Genomic DNA, 22,049 nt, shown 5'->3' with positions numbered 1-22,049 from the left:
TTCTTTTTCATGAAGGAAATGTAGGGAGAAGCTGCTGCCCCAATCCTTGAGGATGGCAGCAGTAAGCAGAGAGAGATCACCAGCGAGGCTCTTGAATAATCATAATTTCATCTTTCTACCATTTTAATTTACTAATTAATCCTTGGAAGGAATATCTACTTGGATGCGGGGAAAAAATGGAACTCCTCCATCTGCGTGTGCTCGGCGTCTCACCAGCAGCCCAGGCAAAGCCTCAGCAACACGGTGAAGGCAACGTGGTGTAGCAGCCGGCCCGCTGGGTTTTGTTCTGCAAACCTCACAGGGCTCCAGACAGAGCCGTTCCCAGCCCCCGGCAACGACTCGAGAGCTCCCTTGTGCTGGAGAGCCCTGGGCTCTGCTGGAGGAGAGCAGACGGAAGGGAACCGTGCATCCCATGGGCATCGCTCTGCAAAGAGCTTCACCCGCTGCGTGGATTTAAGTAATTTTAGGGGAAAGAGGGGCTGGAGCATCGCAGCCCCGGGCCCCGGGCACACAGCTGGAGCATCACAGAGGTGACACGCAGGACGCAGCGATGCCGTCCGTTCTGCCCCTCTCTGCCCGTTTCTCTCAAGAAAGTTCAGTCCGGGCTGTCAGTCCCCTTCTGCTTTTTTCCAAGTCGGAGAGCTACGTGCACGTATGGCGTCTTTAATTAGTATCAATAGAGAGAAACATAAATAAGAGACATGCCTGAAATAGTGTCACCCCCGAGCAGGCAGGCGGCCGCGTCATGGAAAGAAAATAAAAATGCTTTTTATCTCTTTTGGGCCTTTTCTGTTTGTTTGTTTGCTTGTTCCGCTCCGCAGGAAGCAGCACCCCGGAGCTGCGGGGCGCCGGGCATCGCGCTCACCCGGCCCGCGGCTCCGCACCCTCCCGCTGCCGGCGGCGGGGGCGGCTCGGCGGGGCGCTGCCCGGTGCCCGGGGCGGGGGCGAGGCGGGGGGGGGCTCCTCCCGGTACCCGCCTCCCGCCGGTGCCGGCCCCGCGCCCGCGGCCAGGCTCCACCTTCCGAAGGGGCCGCGGAGCTGTCAGGCGGCAGCGCCGGGTCCGCGCTCGGGAGCTCCGGAGATTGCTCCTCCTCCGCCGCCGGTCCCGCGGATGGCCCCGAGCGCCCGCCGCCGCCTCGCCTCCCCGTAAGGGACCCGAGGGGTACGGGCTGCGGGGGGCGGGAGCCGCTTGGCCGAAAGGAAAGCTTTGGGTAGGGATGGAGAGCGAGCGTGGGAAAAGCCCGAGCTCTCGGGAGCGGCCGGCACCAACTTTGCGGCGCTGCCCCCGGTCCCGCAGTGGGGCTCCGGTTGTGCGGGGGGGGGCTCCGAGCAGCCCGTGTTCCCCCCGCTTCTCCGCGGCCGGCTCCGACCCCGTCCCGGGGCTCGGGGTTGGGTTCGGAGAGCTTCGGGAGCGCGGGGCGGGCGGGGAGGAGCCGCGCTGCTTCGGGCATCGCTGGCGACGGGAACCGCGGGCGCCGGGGCCGGGGCTGTAACCCGGGGAAGAGGTGCACGGGGTGGTGGCGGGGACGGGGCAGAGGCTCGTTTTCCCCCGGGGCTGAGAACATGGCTGCCAGCGAGCCCTGATCGCAGCCTGCTAATGCCCGCGGAGGCTGCGTGCCGCGCTGCCCTCACTGCTGTCTGTACGTGCGTCGGGTCTCAGCTCGGTACCAACCTGCGCGCCCCGCTGCTGGGAGAGCCGCGCTGCCGCTCCCGGGCAGCCCTTCCGACGGGCGAACGGCTCTGCCCCTGCGCGGGGCAGGAGGTGCGGAGCGCCGGGAGGAGGCCGTCTGGAACTTGTTGTTCGGGTTGTTAGCGGGGATGGAAGGGGAGAAGGGTAACTTCAAAGCTGCGGGGAAACAGCGCCGTTCCACTCAAGGTGCAGCTGACCCTGAGGACTGGCTACCGCGGGGTTCCTGGGGCTGTCCCGCTCTCGTGGCTTCGTGCATGCAGGATGCTGCTGCCTCGGGCTGGGGCTCTTCCACAAGACGGGCTCTGCGGTGGTGTCTGAGCAGAGATCCAGGCTGCTCTGAGAGAATATTTGGGGGAAAAAGTGATGGCAATGAGAGAGCGACGGCAGGTGCCTGCTCCTCCAAAAGCAGCGCTCAGTGAGGGCGAAGCATCTCTTGGCAAAGTGCTGCTCTCTGTCCCTGCCCACGGGTGTGAGGGGCTTCAGGTCGGTGCACCCATGGACATTTCCTCAGTGCTGCAGGGTGCTGGGATCCAAAGGGAGCTCTGGTGCCTGCAGAAAGCGCTTTGAGGTTGACTCGGTCTGGGTTTGTTTGCTGCAGTGGGACAGGAGGGATTTCCACCCCATTTAATGCCAGTGGGGCCTCTTGGCTGAACATCACAGGAGCAGTCAGACCCTTAGGAAAGGTGGGGGCACCCAGGCTGCGGGTCCTGCTCTGGGGCTGGTGGGACACAGCCACCCCCTCCTGTTGGGCCCCACGGGGCACGCAGAGGGCAGGCGAGGTGCTGGCACCACTGGAAAACCCTCTCCTCATTTTTTGTACCGCTGGGAGGAGAGCTATTTTTAGGAAGAGGCAAGTTTGATTTAATATCATGTAATTTGCTGCTGACAATTCAGAGGCCGTCCAAATGAGCAGCAGCTGGATTCCCGAGGAGGCTTTTTCCTTCTCTCCCTAAGACCCGAGGCTGACATGCCAGAAGTGGCATTTGTTGTTCTTCAGATTGATGGGGGAAAGCCTCTAGGAGCAGCCCACTCAGGGCCATGTCCTGCCCCGCTATCTCTGAGTATGGGGACAGATAGAAGGAGCTGGGAACCACAGCCAGCCCCCCTGCACCTTTCCTTTGCAAACTGAACTAGCTCCATGCTCCTAGCCTCTCCCTGTATGATTAAAGGTAAAAAACAGTTTCTGGTCCAACTAAGCAGCTCATTTGCCTGGAAACAGAAAGCACTTTGGGGGGGGGGGGGTTCAGACAGAGCCTCTGGAGTACCTGGAGACAAGCACTGCATCCTGCGGGAGTTTGGACACAGCGTTCCCACTTGCGCCTCCACTGCACCACCCCCAGCGCTCCAATAATTCCTGCTGCAGGGTTTGCTTGAGATGCATGTGTCTATGCGGAGGAGATGGGAACATCCCCTCCCTTTGCCTCTGCCTTGGACCCTCTTGTTGTGGAAGGAAATGGCTCTCTTCTTTTCCCCAGTGATTGGTGCCTTGTTTTATCATCCAAGAACCCCGAACACCATCCGAGCATCCCATCCCAAAGCACCAAATGCTTTGCTCACACCATTCGAGCATCCCAAAGCACAATTTGAGCATCCTAAAGCACCAGTGTCTCAACACCTCCCCTGTTCGTTGATGCAAAGGGATGCCAACAAGCGTGCACAAAGGGCATTTGGCCCTGAATGACCATCACTTGGCAGCGATCAATCCCTGTCTTCCGCAGGTCCAGCTCCAACGGTTTGCCTTGAGCCACAGCTCCCAGCTGCCAGGGCTGGGCACACCTCTCTCACTCAGCGCTGTTTCTCTCCAGGCGTGCAGGTTATGCTCACTCTGGTGCTGGAACACCGCTCTCCACCAGCCCTGGCTCTGTGTTATCCAGTTGCTCTCCACCTGGCAGCCAGCACCAAACCAGAAGCCGGCCCTAAAATCGAGATCTAATTGCTCCCGTCTGCTCCTTGAAGAACAAGCGTCTCCAGGGCCGGCTGCGTGTCCTCGGGAAGCTGACATTTCCCCTGGACCTCAGCCACCGATTTGGTTAAGTGAAGAAGCTAATAAATTTTGAAGCCTGCAAATTGATCGGCTGGAGACTGCCACTTTGCTTGAAGCCCTCTGACATTTCCTCTGGGGCACAGCCTTCCCCAGCACTTTTCTTCGTGTAGGTTCCCCCTCGCCTGGTTTAGAACATAGATTTTCATTAGAAAAGATTATCAGCTGTGGGAGCCAGTGAAAGGTCAGGGCTGGCTCCGTGGATGGAGCTGCAATCTGTGAGTTTCCATTCGTTCACATCCTCTGCCCTGCAGGCATCGTGAGCTGTGTCTTCTGTAATTAATAGCCTTGTTCTTTCTGCCTGTATCATGTTGAATTCCCTTGCAAAATGCTGATGGGGAAGCTCTGGCTAGGAGCAGTGGGATGTGTTTCACTGAGGTTACGCAGGGAATCTCCCCATTTGAGGCAGCCCCTCCAGCAGGTGCTGAGCCCTGGGGTGAGCAGTGGCTCAGGAAGCCCCTTGGGTCCCAAAGGGTTGGGGAGCTCCATGGTTCCCAGCAGGACCACACCAGCGGTGACCTGCTGCTGGGAAAGCAGTCTCACCTTCCATGTCCAAGCTCAGGAGTCCCAGTGACATTAGCCAAGTCCATCTGAGAAGGAGTTTTGGTGCCATGATGCCATCCTCTCTTTCTTTCCCACTGCAGGAAGGAGGGTGCTGGCCAGGTGCTCCAGCCGTGGCTGCCCTGAAGCTCTCAGCCTCACTGCCAGAGTGATGCTGTGCGTGGGACCAGAACCCCTGTGCCCTTCACAGTGCCGACGTGACCCAGCATGGTGATGAGCCCAGGCAGCTCCTAGAGTGGTGGCCGGTGGCCCTGCAGCGGCCCCAAGATGAGTGACGGGGGCTGGATCACACTCAGCCCCGCTGAATTCGCCCAGCTCCAGCAGTACACTGACTGTGAGTAGTGCTCCTTGCATGGCCTGGCTCCCAACACCCAGCTCTCCTCCATCCTGCCCCTTTGCAGCTTCACGGCTATGGGGACCGGCTCACAGCTCCCTGCCTGTGATTTAAGCATGGACAATTTGTCCTCTGAGATTTGGGTCAGTTTGGATGGCACTTGGGACAAGGAGGCTCGGCGGGGTCTGTCACCTGCAGGGATGCCCAGCCTGCAGCTCCTGGCCACCGCAATGGAGAAAACATCGGATGCATCCACTGATGCTATTGAAAAATAAGAGCAGAGCTGCTGCGCTCCCCTGGTGTCCATCACCTCCCTGCAGCAGGGCTGGGGCCCCAGGGACCAGCCCAGTGTCACTCAGAGCACTGCAGCCCCATCCCCAGAAAGCCCCCGCGCCGGGTGGCAGCGGCGCAGACGTGAGCACAGCTCCATCCCTCTGCAGGCACCCACATTTGTCGGCAAAGTGAAATGCCAGCGGGGAAAGCGGGCGGGCTTTTCCCAAACACACGGAGCTGCGCTACAGCTCAGCTCTGGCTGCCAACCCTCTGCGATGATTTTGCTTTTGCAGAGATGGAATTTTGCTTTTGCAGAGATGGAATTTTGCTTTTGCAGAGACAGAATCACGAGCCTCGGGTAACTTTTATAGAATCATAGAATCACAGAATGGTTTGGGCTGGAATCCCATCCGGTCCCAACCCCTGCCGTGGGCTGGCTGCCCCCAGCATCTCAGGCTGCCCAGTGCCTCATGCAGCCTGGCCTTGAGCACCTTCAAGGATGGGGAACCCACACTTCTCTGGGCAGCAGTGTCAGCGCCTCACCGCCCTCTGAATATAGAATTTTTTCCTAATACCTCATCTAAACATCTTTTAATTTAAAGCCATTACCCCTTCTCCTTTCGCTGCACTCCCCAGTAGGGTCCTCTCCAGCTTTTCTTCTGTAGTCCCTGTTAGGCACTGGAAGGCTGCTGTGAGGTCTCCCCTTCTGTGTCCAGGCTGAACACCCCCAGATCTCAGCCATAGCAGAAGTGCTCCCACCCTCTGAGGATCCTCATGGCCTTCTCTGGACCCACTCCAACTGGTCCATATCCTTGTGCTGGGGTCCCCAAGCTGAATGCAGCACTGCAGGTTGGGGTTCAGACAGTGGAGCAGAGGGTGACTGTCATCCCTGACCTGCTGGCCATGCTGCTGGAATGCCTGGAATACAGTTGGTTTTCTGGGCTGCAAACACACAATGCTGGTTCATATTCAGTTTTTCACTCACCAGCACCCAAGTCCTTCCCTGCAGCTCTGCTCAGCACCCTCTCATCGCCCAGCTGACATCTGTGCTTAGGGTTGCCCTGACCAGGTGCAGGACCTTGCATTTGCTTTATGTGGTTCTCAGGGCTCACCTCTGGAATCTGCCCAGTTCCCTCTTCACAACAGCACTTCCTACAGTGCTGAGCACACCTCCCCTGGGCACTGTGCTGCAGGTGAGACGGGCTGTGGGCAGGGGTGCAGCGTTGCTGCCGGCACCTCATCCTTCCTTTTCAGAGAACGAGCTCTGCGTTATTTAATCACAGACTATAAAACACCATCTGTAATGCTGAGTTTGTGCACAGCATCTTCGTTGTGTTAATCAAAGTTTGGCAAGCGAGGCTTGCTCGGGAGGTGGGGGGCGGCTGCAGCAGGGAGCTGGGAAGGAGCTGGTGTTTTGTGCAACTGCAAATATCCTTCCCGTCTCCAGACACTGCTATGCCATCCTCATACGATGCACAAGGGGCTAATCATGGGAATGGAAACGTTTTGAATGACAGTGCAGCTTGTGAGCAGGCAGAAGGGATATTTTCTAGCAAAAGAAATACAGCTGCCACCCGAAGGGCAGGGGCGTGACGGATGAGCCATCCTTCCCCTCCCTGAGGCAGGGGTGCGGAGTCCAAATGCAGCATTTCCCACAGCCTCCTTCAAAGCACTTGGGTGCTACTTAGGGCCAGCCCAGGTGTTGGCTCCAGAAGATGCACAGGGACAGAGTGAGAAGCCTGACACTGGGCAGAAGTCGTGCTGCAAGGCTGGGGCTATCCCATGGAAATTGGGCTGACCCCAAATCCTGCACCTTATGGGGGTCAGGAGCTCCCCAAGGTCCTTCCTGTCCCAAACACCAGCTGCATTGGCCCCACATCATGTGTCTGTCCCATAGCACTCGTGGCCCAGCACCCCCAGTGGAAGAGCAAGAGGTAGCTCCATCCTGCCTATAGAGAGGAATTAGCAGCAATAAACAGGGATCATGTGCCCAAGAGCCACTTAAATGTCCCCCCAAAAGTGGGACACAAATGGACCCTCCCGGGGCATGCAGGGACCTGGCTGTTTGTCAGTGAGGAAGCTTGTTGCCACCTGGATTTGTCAAAGGGGGCTTGCTAGCACCATGCTCAGTGCAATGCTTTTGTCTCCCCAGACTCCACGAAGAAGCTCAAGGATGTCCTGGAGGAGTTCCATGGGGATGGTGTCCTCTCGAGGTACAACCCTGAACAGGTACAGCCCTTTCCCATCCAGCCTTCCCCACTGCCTGCTCGGTCACACCAGCACAGTAGATGCTGCTGGGAGACTCCAACTCCCTAGTCATCTACCCCATCATATCCCATCATATCCCATCCCATCCCATCCCATCCCATCCCATCCCATCCCATCCCATCCCATCCCACCCCTCCCATACTATCCCACTCCATACCATACCACCCATTCTACCCGCTCCCATCCCATCTTGTCGCATCCCATCCCATCTCTCTTGCCATCCCATCCCATTTCATCCCTTCCTGTCCCATTTGATCCCATCCCTCACTGTGCATTTTTGGCACTTTCTTGCCATGCAGGAGCAGAGAAGCGATTTACTCTCACTTACCCCTTGCACTTCCCCCCAAAGCAATTTATTTTGCTGTTGCCAACCTGGGGACATGGGCAGGCCCTGTACCTTGTCACACTCACCTGGGGAAGGCTGGGGTTGTTTGTTCCAAGTGGTGCTTTTAGTGAGAGCTATTATTGTGCCGGCACGACAGAGCCTTTCAGGAGGGCTATAATCACTAGAAACGAGGTGAAATGAGAAAATCAGTGGGCTGAAAGCTGCAAGGAGAAGCAGCAGAACCACCTCGCTATTCACGCTCACTGTAGGACCCCACACAGAAGGAGATTTCCCCATGCGGGAGGCAGTTATGTTATGGGGGAGCTGCAATCACCTCACCCCTCTCCTTCCCTTTGGGAGCCTTTCACCTCCCCCAGCACATCCCCAGTCCCCGTACCCACCAGCCCATTGCTGTGCAGGACACAGTGCTGCAAGGGCAGGGTTGCAGGCACCATTGTGCAGAGCAGACCCCGCCCCGTGTGCAACCTCAACCCACAGCCCCCTGTGCCCCCGCAGCCCATCGACTATGAGGGCTTCCGCCTCTTCATGAAGACCTACCTGGAGGCAGAGGTGCCCGAGGAGCTCTGCCAGCACCTCTTCACGTCCTTCAAGAGGAAGAGCTGCCAGGCAGCCCCCGAGACCCAGCGCCAGAGCCCCAGCGTCTCGCAGCTCGGTGAGCCCGCTTGGCACGAAGCCGAGCACAGCAGCCTGGCTCTGTCCCATTACCTCTCCCTGCCCTGGGGAGGACAGAGCTTCATGGTGCCAAACTGTGTTTCAGAGCCCAAGTCTCTTGATGCCGGCATCTCCATCCAGACCGAGGTGGCCTGCGCTCCTGTCACAGGTACCATGCGGGGCCGTCGGTGCGGCCAGCACTGTGTCCCCCCTCTGCTGGGTCTGCAGCGTGCGGAGACATCTGCTGAGAGAGCGCATTAAACTGCAAAAGCAATAGGAAAAGCACACAGAGGACGGTGTCCTCTCCATCCAGACCCCAGCACCCATCCCTAGGGCATGAGGGCTGAGCACAGTGCGGGACTGAGGGGTCAGGATATGGGCCTGCCGGTGGGCTAGTGAAGAGGATGCGGTGGCTAGTGACAGGAAGGGGGCTTCTGGAGGCCGGTGGGGGAGGCAGTTATGTCTGCTTTGCAGGGATCAACGGGAAAACGCTGCTCAGCGCCCTGGGACGGCACACGGCTGAGCCTAAGGGCTGCCCCAGCACAATGGCTGAGCCGCAGCCGGCGGCGCTGAGCCCAGCCTCCATAGCCGCTGCCTCCCCCAGCTGGTCCCGCTCGTCCTCCCAGAAGTCCACTACTGGCACCCCCTCTGCTCACAACTCCTCGGGGTCCTCAAAGATCTCCTCGGGGTCCCTGCTCAGCCCCCAGTCGCCAGGTGAGCTCAGCTGGGGCTGTGCAGGGGACAGGTGACAGTGGTTCCCCGGTGCTGTTCCCGGGGCGGCAGCGGTGACCTCTCCAGCCAGGCAACCTCCCAGTGCCTCAACACCTTTGCTTTGCAAACTGAAGCCATCGGTCCCATCCCGCAGAGCTGCCGCTGCTCAATGTCTTAATTACCTGGCAGCAGCTCCTATGGAGAGGGATTAATGAAGTGCCTCCCCGCTGCCCGAGGAGCGAGCGGCCATCTGCTGCGGGTAGACCGCATGAGCTGTCCCCTGCCCCGGGCACAGGTGGCATCACCCAGCCCTGCTCCACGTCCTCCACATCACCCAAGTCCTGTGGAGCATCCTGCAGAGCTCCTTGGCCCCCTCCCGATGCACAGCCCGGTGTGTGTGCCCTCCCTCCCCGCAGGCTCCAGGAGTTTGGAGAAGAGACTTCCCTTCAGTCTGCGGAAAAGCCATAGCACCCTGAAAGCTGCCCCCCAGCACCCTCCGGCCCCCCTGGCTCAGGTGGTCTACCTGAAGGACATCGTCTGCTACCTGTCCCTGCTGGAGAGAGGACGGGCAGAGGACAAGCTTGAGTGTGAGTGGCACCCCTGCGCTGCAGGCTGCTGGTTACTGGGTGAACTGGGAGGAGTGGGAGGGCCCAAAGCTGGCCTGGCTTCAAACTTAGGCGGCTGCAGGAGCCAGCGTCTGTGGCAATGCCCTGTTTCTCCATCCCTGTTTCTATCCCCTCTGGGCTGTAATCCCTGGGTTAGGTGGCTTAGGTACCTGGCAGCAGCTGTTTGGGGATATGGGAGTTTAACTGGGCTCCAAGTTTGTCCCAGGTGGGATCGCTGCAAGATGCTGAACAATGTGAGGCCACATCCCTTCCCATAGGAGCCCAAAGGGAAATGTGAACACACCACAGGGCCTGCAGCAGCCCCACGGGTGCATGTGTGGCCTGGGATCAGTATGCCTTTCTCACTGTTGTTGAAGTTACAAGCCCTTCCCCTACAGAGGGGAGAGTGTGTGGTGTGAGTGTGGGGGGAGGGGGGCGGGGGCAGTGAACCAGGGTGGCTTTTGGAAACGCAGAGTCCAACCTGCAGTGGCTTTTCTTCTCCCTTCAGTTATGTTTCGCCTATATGACACCGATGGGAACGGCATCCTGGACAGCTCGGTAAGCCTGAGGAGGAGAAACCGAGGGCAATTTGGGATGCAGGGCAAGGGCACTGACCTCAGTCACCTCCCTGTGTACAGGAGCTGGATCGTATCATAAACCAGATGGTGCACGTGGCTGAGTACCTGGAGTGGGACTCCACTGAGCTGAAGCCTGTGAGTGCCCAGCGGGGGCTCGAGAGCCCAGGGGCTGCGAGCTGCACCCCGTTACAACCTCCCCTCCTGCCCTCAGATCCTGAAGGCGATGATGGAGGAGATTGACTACGACCACGACGGGAACGTGACGCTGGAAGAGTGGATCCGGGGCGGCATGACCACCATCCCCTTGCTGGTGCTGCTGGGAATGGAGACGGTGAGATGGGAGAGCTGGGCACGGAGCGAGGTCGCGGCAGCAGCAAGGCTGCAGGAGCCACGGGAGGGCAGCCTCCCCTCGGCAGCCCACGCGGGCTGCGTTTGTTCTGCAGCACTGCGGTGCACTCCAGTGCTGTGCGTGTTCAACCCAAATGATGAGCGGGGGTGGTTTTCACCCCCCTTTATTTCCATGTCTCATTTTTTCATCCTACCGAGCTTCACATCCCCAAGCTGCATCCGAGTCCTCATCCAAGTTCCCTTCCATGTCTGATTTGAAGGGAAAATTTGTCCCCAGTGCCCATTCTGATGTTTGCTTTCCAAGGAGGGGTGGGTGGGCAGATTGTCAGGCAGGAATTTGAAGTGGCTCCTTGAGAGTGCTGGTGCCCAGACACAGATTCGAGAGGCGTGCTCTTCCACAAGGGGCTCAGCCTGGAGCCGGCTTTATTTGCGCTTGGTGGCAAGGATGCAGGAGGGACAACATGGGGAAAGGCAGCAGGGAATGAGCCTCCTGCTCCTCTCGGCTGCCCTGCAGAATGTGAAGGATGATGGGCAGCATGCCTGGAGGCTGAAGCACTTCAAGAAGCCCGCCTACTGCAACTTCTGCCGCACCATGCTGCTGGGCGTCCGCAAGCAGGGCCTCTGCTGCTCCTGTGAGTCGTGTCCCCAGGGCTCCCCAACCCTGCTGAGTGTAGGGGAGCGGGTCACTCACCTCTTCCTTCCTTCCACCAGTCTGCAAATACACCGTGCACGAGAGATGTGTGTCCAAAGATATCGCCTCCTGCATCAGCACCTACGTGAAGTCCAAGAGGAACACCAATGTGAGTAGGAGGGACAGACCAGCCTCTGAAATCCCATAGGAGGCCATGGAGACAGAACAGCTGCCGGGGGTCTGCGGGTGCAGCATCCCTTTTCCTCTTGCAGGTGATGCAGCACACCTGGATTGAGGGCAACTCCCCCGTCAAGTGCGACCGATGCCACAAGAGCATCAAGTGCTACCAGGGCATCACCGGTCTGCACTGCGTCTGGTGCCAAGTCACCGTGAGTGGGAACGGTCGGGGGACCAGAGGGGGTTGTCATCTTGGTGTGACCCCGCTGACGTCCTCCTCCCCCTTCAGCTCCACAACAAATGTGCCTCCCACGTCAAGCCGGAGTGCGATGGGGGCCCTCTGCGGGACCACATCTTGCTGCCTTCCTACATCTGCCCAGTGGTTCTGGTGCGTGGCCACCCTGTCCCCACACCCCTCAGTCCCCGCCCTGTCCCCACGCCCCCTGGTCGCTGCCCCATTCCCACAGCTCCCCCACCCGCCCTCGCTGTGTCCCGCAGGAGCGGCAATCCCACTGCCGCAGGTCCGACAGCGAGTCTCCGGCTGGCACCAGCCCCGAGGATGGGCAGAGCTTCAAGTTCAACTCCACCACAGTGGATGGGCAAGGGCTGCAGGTAGGATCTCCCCCCCCAGGCTGCGGTCGGCCGTGCTGTGCTGGGTATTTCAGCCTTCACCCTTTCTGCCTTCCAGATCAGCCCCCGGCCTGGGACGCATCCCCTGCTGGTGTTTGTGAACCCCAAGAGTGGAGGGAGGCAAGGAGAGCGGTAGGTTGTACCCCTGCCTGCTGACAGCATCCCTCTGTGGCCCCACCGCCATCAGCTCGTTGGGATGCCCCAGCCACCAGTCAGCATCCCCTGTGGCATCTCTCACTTCTTTTCTTTTCCTGTAGGGTCCTTCGAAAGTTTCACTACCTGCTCAACCCGCGGCAAGTGTACAACCTGGACCGTGGTGGACCTGCTCCTGGGTACGGAGGTGCTGCGGACACTCGCCGGCCCCCACAGCCCATCCTCATGCCCGTCCATCTCCTACATAAATCATTTTCCTCTCTCTGCCCTGTCCAGGCTGAGCTTTTTCCGGGACACTCCAGATTTCCGTGTTCTGGCCTGTGGAGGGGATGGCACCGTGGGCTGGATCCTGGACTGCATAGGTGAGCAGGCTCTGTGGCCCCTGAGTACACAAAACCACTGGGCAGAGGAAGCACATCAAGAGGAGCATGAAACAAACCTAGCCAGGGCGCAATCCATCCATCACAGCCCCAACCCTTCTTTTCCCTTGTGTTGCAGACAAGGCAAACTTGCTGAAGCACCCACCAGTGGCCGTCCTGCCCCTGGGAACAGGCAATGACTTGGCCCGGTGTCTGCGCTGGGGTGGAGGTGAGATCAGGCGAGCATCGCTCTGCTGGGATGCAGCCCATGGGGACCATGAGTGACTGTGGGGTGCTGTCCTGGGGCTGGGAGGCACATAGCTGGGGCAAGGGCAAGTGATGTGCCGTGTGAGCAGCCCCCAGCTGCATGCTGTTCCGCTGGCATGAATGCACTCCCCTTCATCCTCCTCCAATGTGCAGGCTATGAGGGTGGCAGCCTGATGAAGGTGCTGAAAGACATTGAGCACAGCACGGAGGTGATGCTGGACCGCTGGCAGATAGACGTGATTCCCAGTGACAAGGAGGCCAACGGGGACCCTGTCCCATACAGCATCATCAACAACTATTTCTCCATCGGGGTGGTAAGTAGCGGGGCCCTTCAGCACCAGGGAATGGGGAGGGACGTGGTAGCCAAGCTGAGCAAGGAGCAGCAGAACCCATCGGAGCTTCCCTGTGCAGCTGTTGCCCCAAACCTGCAGATCAGGGCCTTTGGGGTGATTCCTCTGCCATGTGAAATAAATGTTCCTCAGCTGCCAGGAAGTCAGGGAGTGGAGCAGATGGGGATGGCTCCCATGCTTTGTGATTCTATCTCCTCTCCTCCTGTACTCATTTGAGCCCTCTCTGGGGGGTGAGCCTCATAGGAGCATGAACGGCTGGCTTGTGTCATTCCACAGAGACAATAAAAGCCTTTCTCAGAATTTGGTGAAACTCTCCATTTGAGCTTGGGTCCCCCACCCTGCATCTCCCCCTCCCTGCTCTTCCTTGCTTGTGTTCCCAACCTCCCTCTTGGCAATTGTCTTTCTGTTTTTATTGTTGTCTGAAATAGCAGCGCTTGAATGCAAAAATATTCACAAAATGTCTCTCTTCCAAGCTGAGGGTGCTGCAAGAGCCAGAGAAGCTCTGACAGAGTTCAGGGAGGCTTGGGGTTCCAGGGGTGGATCACAGTCTGATGGAAGCTATGTGGGAGCCCCATGCTATGGGGCCAACAATGAGGATGAAGGGCTGAGCCCCTATGTCCCAATGCACACGCAGGGAGGGGGATTCTGTTTCTCAGCCCTTTCCAACCTGCTCCACCTCTCCTTGCAGGATGCCTCCATTGCCCACCGCTTCCACATCATGCGAGAAAAGCACCCTGAGAAATTTAACAGCAGGTAAGGGCTGTCCAGCTGCTGTGCCACATCTGCAGGGCCATTCAGTGCCCCCAGGAGCCACTGTCTCCAAGCCCCTGCATGCTCATGCCTGTTGCTGGCCCTGCACATTTCACTCCTCGCTGGGTGCTCCTGGTGCACCTGGTGCCAGCATCCATCCTTTGACATGCCTCCATGGGGGAGGCAGGGGAGCCTCGTGTCCCCAGAGGGAACCTTGTGGGGTGGGCCAGGGGAGTTGCTGCTCACATGTGGGCTGCTAACACCACTCCCTGTGCCCCAGGATGAAAAACAAGCTGTGGTACTTCGAGTTTGGCACATCGGAAACCTTTGCGGCCACCTGTAAGAAGCTCCATGACTACGTTGAGGTGGAGGTGGGTTTCCAAGAAGTGAAGGTGGGGATTTGGGGAAGGCTTTATCAGGATATCAGAATCATAGAATCAAGGTTGGAAAAGACCACTAAGATCATCTAGTCCAACTCCAGCCCACCATGCCCACTGCCCACATCCCTCGGTGCCACATCACCACAGCTCTGAACACCTCCAGGGACGGTGACCCCCACCTCCCTCTGCAGTGCCTCACTGCTCTGTCTGAGAAGAAATGTCTCCTGATACCCAAACAGACCATGCCTCTGGATAGAGCTGTGGTGCCCTGGGGCAGCAGGGAGGTGAGGAATGCTGCTGGGTGCCTATCTAGGGGACAGGTGTGTGCAGCGCCCAGACCTCTGCAGCCCACAGAGCTGGAGCGATGACAATATTCAATTTTTGATAAATAACCAAATCTGATTCTTTCATAATCAATTATTTACTAACTCAAGAACTAATTACTGCTCGATAACCAATGAGCAGGAGCGAGAGCTTGCGTCTCCCCAGCCAAATCATCCCACAGCCCTCCCCATGGCCAGCCCACTCTGCCGGTGTGCTGAGGGACATGTGCCCACGCTGGCAAAGTGGGGAGGCTCAGGGGGGTCCGGGCACACCGGGGCAATGCTGGGTGAGGGGCTCTCCAAGCCCAGCCTGCACCTCCAGCGCGGGGCTCGCCGCATGGCCGGCCAGCTGCAGGCAAAAGAATAGCCCTGTATTTTTTCCCCTTCCAGCTGTATTTGAGAGTGTGCCTGGAATATTCTCTCTGTAAACTCAGTGTCTGCTCGCAGCCGTCTTTGGATTACATGGAAACAGCCTTTAATTAGAGCAGGGAGGAGGGACCGCTGCGTGCCAGCGGTTGCTAAGAGCTCTGTCATTTTGCAGTTTGCATTGGTGGGGTTTGTGCCGTGCTTTTCTGCAAACTTCCGGCTCTCCTTATCTTGGGATAAATGCCCCTTTTAGAACTTATTCTGGAGGGCTACGAAAGAAAAACCCACGTTGTTGGCGTGCGCTGGGCCACACAACCCCAACCCCACCCCAGTGCTGGGGCACTGTGGTGTTGGAGCCCATTTACATGCCAGAGTTCTCTGCCCATCCTAAAGCTCGGCCCCCCGTGCTGTCAGGAAAGCGTTAAAGCGACGGCATTTTAAGCTGAAAGTAGCAGCCCTCCGGCTCCGAGGCAACTGTCATCCTCACAGAGAAATGGCAGTTTTGTTTTGGAAATTGGCACTCGTTCCAGTGCAGCTCCTGGAAATGAATTTGCTTTTCCCCCAGCTGCAAATTTCTCCTCCCAGCGCCGCTGCCAGCACACCACCAGCTGCCCCCGCTCAAAGAGCCCTTTGTGGCAGGCTGGCATATGGAGTGGGGCTGCAGGGCTGCAGGGCTGCAAGGCTGCGGGGAGAGAGGCTGCTCCTGGTCCGGGGGTCCCACAGCACATGGTGATGCTGAGGTCCCATCCCATCCCATTGAGGGTTGGATGATTGGTGCATTGGCCACAGCACGGCCAGGAGCTGCGGGCACCTTGCTGTGCACCCACTGCTCACAGCAGTAGGGTTTGCATCGTTCACAGCACTCATCATGTTATTAAAATGCATCGAGAAATAAGAGATGGAAGCCCAGACCCGGTGAGGCGGCTCTTTGCCTGCAGACCAGAAGCCTTTTGCATTTCAAGGCAGGGCCAAACCGTCTCTGAGCAGGGAGAGGGCACAGAGCTCTGAGCCTACAGAAATGCCCACTTGCTCCCATCCAGCCCATACCCCATACCAAAAGCCCTCCACTCCAGCTCCAGCAAAACAACTAGAGTGTGGGCAGCAGCAGGGTTCTATCAGCCAACTCACATTTCCTCCTGGCAAAGAGACACAGGAGACAGAAATTCCTTCGCATCCCCAAAATGCAAGAAGAAAAGTGCTCTGGTGTTTGCTGAAGTGTAGGCTGGCAGGTAGGGAACAGATGCCTGGGGAGAAATGCAGATGCTCAAAGGGAAATACAGATGCTCTAGAGAAAATGGAGTTGAAAGCGAGAGACGGATGCTGCCCACAGCAATCCTGACTTCAGAGGGATCCAGACAGAGGAGCCCTTGTTTCTTCAAACCCAAGACTCCGTCTTTTCTGGTGGAACTGCATGGCAGCACCCACAGATGAGGTCAATGCCACGTCCTGGGTGCCCTGGCTGTGAGAGCTGAGATTAAGGGATGCAATTCCATCTTTGTGTCCTTTTGGACAGCCACCAACAGCAGCTGTTTGGCTTTTCATGGAATTTTCAAAGCCATCATTCCCGCCGTCTGGTGGTGAATCCAGAGCACCCATCCTGGGCACTGTCCTGTTACTCTCTCCCAAAAGCTGCCATCTTTTTCTCTATAGCCTTTAAGGCACTGGCAGAGCTGCACAGGGAGGTGAGGCAGTCACTGGAGGTGTTCAGAGCTGTGGAGATGTGGCACTGAGGGACACAGTCAGTGGACATGGTGGGGTGGGCCAGGGCTGGAGCTGGGGATCTTAGAGGTCTTTTCCAACTGTAGTGAGCCTATGATCCCATAATTCTATAATGATTTATTCCTGGTTTCCAACAAGCACTTTAAGACAAGCCCTTTTACATCAGCCTTTGTGTAGCCAGACTGCAATTTGCTGAGGTCAGCTTAAGCAAGGGGACGAGGAAGGCTGGCGCTGCAGGAGCCCATGGCACAAAGGGGTCCAGTTGGGGCAGGCTGTCGGGTCCTGATGTACATCTGTGTGCCTGGCAGTGTGATGGCACCCTGCTGGACCTGAGCAACGCTTCCTTGGAGGGCATCGCCGTCCTCAACATCCCCAGCATGTATGGTGGCTCCAACCTTTGGGGCGAGACCAAGAAGCAGCGTGGCTACAACCGCCTGAGCAAGAAAGCACCGGAGAAACCGCACGCAGCGGTGGTGACCGACGCCAAGGAGCTCAAGTTCTGTGCACAGGGTGAGTGGTGGGGAGGACGGTGATTAGGAGGGGTTGGCAGCAGAGCTGCAGCGCTGGCACTGGGGGCTTTTTTAAGCTTCTCCTGCTGCGGTGCCGTCAGCATGGCTGCCTTTTTGTGGGAATGCAGCGATGTGTGCGAGCTGCAGGCAGCCGAGGGAAAAACCCCAGCATCTCTCCTCCGGTGTGCCGTGCTCCTGGCACCTCTGCCCAGCACTGTGCCCCTGGTGCCCCTGGTGCCTGACTCATTTCTGCCAGCACGGGCACAAGCAGGGGCAGAGGCGAGGGATTGTGCAGGCAGCCCAGCTTGCCCCCGGGAGAGCAGCTGTAGGAGTTACTCAGCAGGGAGAAATCAACTGGGAAGCAACGTGCTGCTCCTGGCAGCCGGTGAGATGTGCCAAGTGCCCACTTTTTCCAGAGTCCATGGTAGGAAGCTGCTCCCAGTGAAGCTCATGCTGTTTTTTCCCCTGGTGCACACACCCCATCCAAGGGCTGGAGGGAGATCTGTGCTGGGATCTGGTACTGTTTGGCACCAGGGGGATTTTTGCTCTTGCAGTTTTGTGGGAGCAGCCACACCAAGCTTGTCAGGATGCCTGAGGATAGCAGAAGGCACAGGGTCCCTGGACAGCCTGCATCACTGCTGCAGCTCTTCCACCTTGTTCCCTGCCTGCCTGGCCCAAAGAAGGAACCTTGAACCCATGGGAGAGGGGCGGATCATGCAAAGGGGGGCTAACTTTTACGTATGAGAGCGCTCAGGCTGCGCATGAATGAAACCCAGACAGGTTCAGGCTGGAGAGTTCAAGCTCGACTGATTTCCTGGAGCGAAGGCATCCTGCCAAAAGCGGGGACAAAGCTGGAGCTTTGCACCACAGGAGCTGCCCATGGAGTTTTGCTGCTGTATGCAGACGGCTGGCCGTGCCCACCTGCAGCCAGCTCCTCGACTCTGGGGGACTTTTGACACCCGGCTCAATATTAAATCATTTTGAAAAAAGGAGCACATAGAGGCTGGCAAAGTCCGAGTCCCCCATTCCAAAAAGGAATGCACAGGATTCCCTCGAGACATGGGGACGTGGGACCTTGGCACTGACTCAGCTCCATTTCTTGCAGACCTCAGTGACCACCTGCTGGAGGTGGTGGGGCTGGAGGGCGCAATGGAGATGGGGCAGATCTACACGGGGCTGAAGAGCGCTGGGAAGAGGCTGGCCCAGTGTTCAGCTGTCACCATCAGGTATCTGTGCCCATCCCCGCACAGGGCATGCCCTGATGGGCAGCGAAAGCGGGCGGCTGTGTGATCCCCTATTCCCTCTTGCAGGACCTCCAAGCTGCTGCCCATGCAGGTGGATGGGGAGCCCTGGATGCAGCCATCCTGCACTGTAAGCTCCTGGGGGGATGAGGATGGAGTGGGAGCTGCTGAGGCGGGGGTGCTCAGTGCCTGGCCAGAGCATGACTCACAGCTGGGAGCCGCTCGCTGAGCTGCATTTGTTTATTTTTAGGTCAAAATTACACATAAAAGCCAAGTGCCAATGCTGCTGGGCCCTCCCCAGAAGAGCAGCTTCTTTTTCCTGAAGAGGAGAAACCGAACTCGAGATTAAGCCGAGTGAAAAGAGCCGCAGCCCAGAGGCAACCAGACACCCTGGGCATCCTGTGGGCTGCAAACCTTCATCTCTGCACATCCTGACTCTTCTCCCTGCTTCACAAACACTGCGCTGGAAAGTGGGTGCAGGCTGTGCAGGGCAGGTCCTGCTGCAGGACCCGTGCTGAGGTGGGGAAGGATTCCAACCCAGCCCACTCAGCCCAGCGGGATGCTCTGTCTCAGGAACATTTGGGATCTCCTTCCCAGCTACCACAAGTATTTTCTCCAGCCAGGATCGGAGCAATGGGCAAAGGCAGCTTGGCGTGCAGGCGTGCTAGAACTGTTTTTTTTTCCCCTTTATTTAAAGAACTACCCCCTTCCTGCCAGCAGAGCTGCAAACGAATGCATTCCTGAGAAAAGCCGAGCTTCACTTATTTATTTTTAATCCTCCTGAAGGACACTTGGTGTTTTGCTGCACTGGCTTTCTTGTCCACCAGACCTGCACATCTGAGAAGTTATTTATTTCCTTAGCCTTGAGGACTCGGCTGCCCAACCCTCGCTTCCCTTGCTGCTCTCCAAGCAGGTTTCCATGCCTTCAGTTGGCTCTCCTGACTTGCTTCAGAGCAGATGCAGACACAGCACTCGCTGTCGGCTCTGAAGCACGGTGCCACAGGGTGTGAAGCAGGCTGTGTGGGGACACAGCTCACCTGGGATGTGGAGCTGGGCTCAGGGCAGGCAGGAGAAGGCATCACTGGGAAGAGGGAACAGCCAGCTCTGTGTTTGGACCTCGCATCTGGATTTGTATTTATGTATTTATTGAACAAACTTCAAGGGGTCACTTCCTTCGTAATGGGATGAGGTTGGACACAAATGCCACCCCCATTTTGGCTGGCCATCCTTGTGGCAGTGCGCCTGGTGCGGGCTGCAACCCCAACTCCATCCTTGCTCCGTGCAGCTGCTGGGAGAGCGATGCAGCATTTCCCATCACCTAAAAGCTCCTCCAGCTTGGAAGCATCACCTTTTCATTCATCCCAGTGAGGACTCACTCTGCTTCAGATGCTGTTGGGTTGCCACAGGGAGCAATATGAGCAGCCGGCCCTTCAGTTTGTTGCAGCCAGGTCTCTCCCTGACCCATCCCAAAGCCAAGGATGTGGCTTTGAAGCCCAGCTCCTCCCCCAGAAAACAGACAAATGCATGACATGCCATGAGCAGAACGCATCCCCTGCTCCAAATAGCTGGGATCTGCCAGCAGTGAGCCCCAGAAAGGTTTGCTGATTTCTTCTGCCACCACACACTGCCCCCTATCCTCTCATGGCCCTGCACAGAGGACCACGGCTCCAAAGCCAGCCTCCTCCCCCTCCATCAGCCCCCTCGGGATGCTCTGTGCTGCTGAGAGCAGCATTCCCCCAAGTGCAGAGCTGCTGCCGTCATTAGGTTTCAGAGTTAACAGCACGCTGAAAAGTGTTTGTCACCCCCCCAGGCACAGACACTGTAGGCAGCACCGTTCAAGTGCAGCGACCTGCGCACTCCCTGCGGCACATAAATCCACCCTCCTCTGCTCCTCGCCGGGGGCAGCCATTAATGAGTAGCCAGGTGAAAGCTTATGGGACGGGTGCCAAAATAAACCCTGAAGTTCTCCTGAAACGGCAGCCTCCGTTTCTCCCAGTCCCCTCCCTGATGTTATCTGCAGACCTCAACACTGGCACCTGGGGAGGATTAAAATGAAACAAAACAACAACCTCAAAGCCTGCACCGCTCTGCTTGGGGCGCAGGATGACAAGACACGAGGGCAGGGACATTCATAGAGGCAGGTTTGGCTTCCTTTCACTCCCCATTTAGTCTCAACCTGCTGTTTTGTGCTGTGACCATGACAGAAGGTGTCTGTATGCAAGCAGCAGCATTTTTCTCCGCAGACTGATCCTTGCACCTGGTCACGGTTTGGTGGGCTCATGCTTTGGGCAAAGATCAGTGCCAGGGCCGTTCTGCTTGGCTTTAGCAATAGTGATGGCAGAGCAGGGGGGCACAGGTGGTTCGGGCTGCCAGGGCTGCTGCCTCTTCTGTGGGATGCAGCGTGGATCATGCCAGAGGCATCGCACAACAGGACCTGCAGCTGGCAGCCACCTTAGCCCCAGGCTCTACCCTGGGGGGCTCACAGGGTGATAGCTGCCTGGCTCAGCCGGTGCCTTTCACACCAGCCCCCATTTATACCCCCAAAGGCCATAGGATGGAGCTCCCAGCCTCCCCAGGGCAGGCTCTGTTCCCATCCTCCTGCTATGTCCGTAGCCATGGTTGCCTGCATGGAAATAGTGTGGCGTCCGTAGCGTAGCGTGTGTTGCCGTGTACACCCGGCCTGCTGTGGGCTTGTGTCAAATAAAGGTGGTGATGAAGCACTCAGCTGGTCCTGAGCATGGGGGTCCCCATTTCCCAGCCATTTTGGGGACACAGTGAGATGTGCCCCTCTTTGAGCACACAGGTGACGGCGTTTTCAGCTGCAGCAAGATGGAGCCATGTTCGGCGGGAGGCGCAACAGGCTAAATTTGGAGCCTGCGATTTGTTGGTTGTTTTTCTCTTCCCCAAGTAGGCTCTAAATTTAGCAGGTGCCGGTCACCAGCCCCCTCCCAACCCTGTGTGTCCATGGCCGCTGGCTCATCCCAAGGCACCATAAGGAGACCCCATGAAAGCCAGCCTGTAGCTTGGCTGGGGTCTGGCCGATTGCCCCCAAAGGCAAAGGCAAGGCAGGGAGAGCCCCTACACCTCTCCTCTTCATCTGCAGCAGCCATCGGGTCTGACATGGGCTGTTTGTGTACCACTGCTGCTGACACCCCACAGCCCCCTGTCCACCTGCCCAACCGTGTGTCATCTGCTAATTTTACTAGCAGAGATTTAATCCTCTTCACCCATGTGCAAAGGGAAACATGAGAGTGCCAGCTCCTGCAGAGCCCCCCAGGAGCGTCCCCAATGGCAAGGACACCCTGTGCCCATCCCACGTATCCCAGCAGCTTGTGAATGAGGTGTGATGGCAGCTGCCCTGCTGTGCAACATGGGAGCCAAACTGCTCACAGAGACCAGCGTCAGCCCTGGGGATGCTGACAGCCCTGCAGCACTCTGCACCGGTACAACACCTCCTGAAAAATTAGTAGCACACCTCTGTAAGGCCACCTGCAAGCCTATGGCCCCCAGATTGCAAGTCTCCAGGCACCGTCCATGGGTCCCAAGCCGTGCAGAACAGTACTTGCTGAGCACTCTCTTTTAATCTGCTCCATCAGGGATTTCCCAGGCCCTACAACGCTATGGGGTTTAGGGATCCTGAACCACGGGAGCAGAGTGCCATACTCGCTGCTTACTTTTATAAACAGGGAAACTGCAGCAGGGCCATGCCAGGTGCTGGGAAGTTTGTGTCCCTGTGGCTATGTCCTGAGCTAATTCCCGGTCCTCTGAGCCATCTGCAATCCTATATG

General features: G+C 57.7%; 1 protein-coding gene across 4 annotated transcripts; it reads left to right on the top strand.

Annotated features, from left to right (window-relative positions):
* Window positions 1-992: 992 nt before the first annotated feature.
* Window positions 993-21,000, top strand: DGKG (diacylglycerol kinase gamma). Of its 4 annotated transcripts, XM_090147130.1 has the most exons (27): window positions 1,011-1,146; window positions 3,496-3,840; window positions 4,376-4,626; window positions 7,052-7,128; window positions 8,009-8,165; window positions 8,271-8,333; window positions 8,639-8,878; window positions 9,292-9,462; window positions 9,989-10,038; window positions 10,119-10,193; window positions 10,270-10,389; window positions 10,921-11,038; window positions 11,118-11,206; window positions 11,310-11,426; window positions 11,504-11,602; window positions 11,713-11,826; window positions 11,903-11,976; window positions 12,102-12,176; window positions 12,274-12,359; window positions 12,496-12,585; window positions 12,777-12,937; window positions 13,662-13,726; window positions 14,004-14,094; window positions 16,820-17,021; window positions 18,126-18,246; window positions 18,331-18,391; window positions 18,512-21,000. In XM_090147130.1, exons 3-27 carry the CDS (start codon window positions 4,560-4,562, stop codon window positions 18,608-18,610), a joined length of 2,682 nt encoding a protein of 893 aa, XP_090003256.1. In that variant the 5' UTR covers window positions 1,011-1,146; window positions 3,496-3,840; window positions 4,376-4,559; the 3' UTR covers window positions 18,611-21,000. The 4 variants fall into 4 exon arrangements, with proteins under 4 accessions (XP_090003253.1, XP_090003257.1, XP_090003256.1 ...); XM_090147127.1 differs by lacking the exon at window positions 3,496-3,840 and having other exon boundaries at window positions 993-1,146; XM_090147128.1 differs by lacking the exon at window positions 3,496-3,840 and having other exon boundaries at window positions 1,015-1,162.
* Window positions 21,001-22,049: the final 1,049 nt, after the last annotated feature.

This window comes from Phasianus colchicus, chromosome 10 (genome assembly GCF_987193195.1).
Source record: "Phasianus colchicus chromosome 10, bPhaCol1.hap1.1, whole genome shotgun sequence".
Lineage (NCBI taxonomy): Eukaryota > Metazoa > Chordata > Aves > Galliformes > Phasianidae > Phasianus > Phasianus colchicus.
The sequence above is the reverse complement of the archived record's forward strand: the minus strand, read 5'-3'. Positions and strand labels throughout refer to the sequence as shown.

Bases quoted from the DNA above. Each gene is read 5' to 3' on its own strand.
- DGKG (XM_090147127.1), top strand. From the start codon at position 4,560: ATGAGTGACGGGGGCTGGATCACACTCAGCCCCGCTGAATTCGCCCAG. The intron at 9,463-9,988 runs GTGAGTGGCACC...TTCTCCCTTCAG, and splicing joins GGCAGAGGACAAGCTTGAGT to TTATGTTTCGCCTATATGAC. The intron at 11,427-11,503 runs GTGAGTGGGAAC...CTCCCCCTTCAG, and splicing joins GCGTCTGGTGCCAAGTCACC to CTCCACAACAAATGTGCCTC.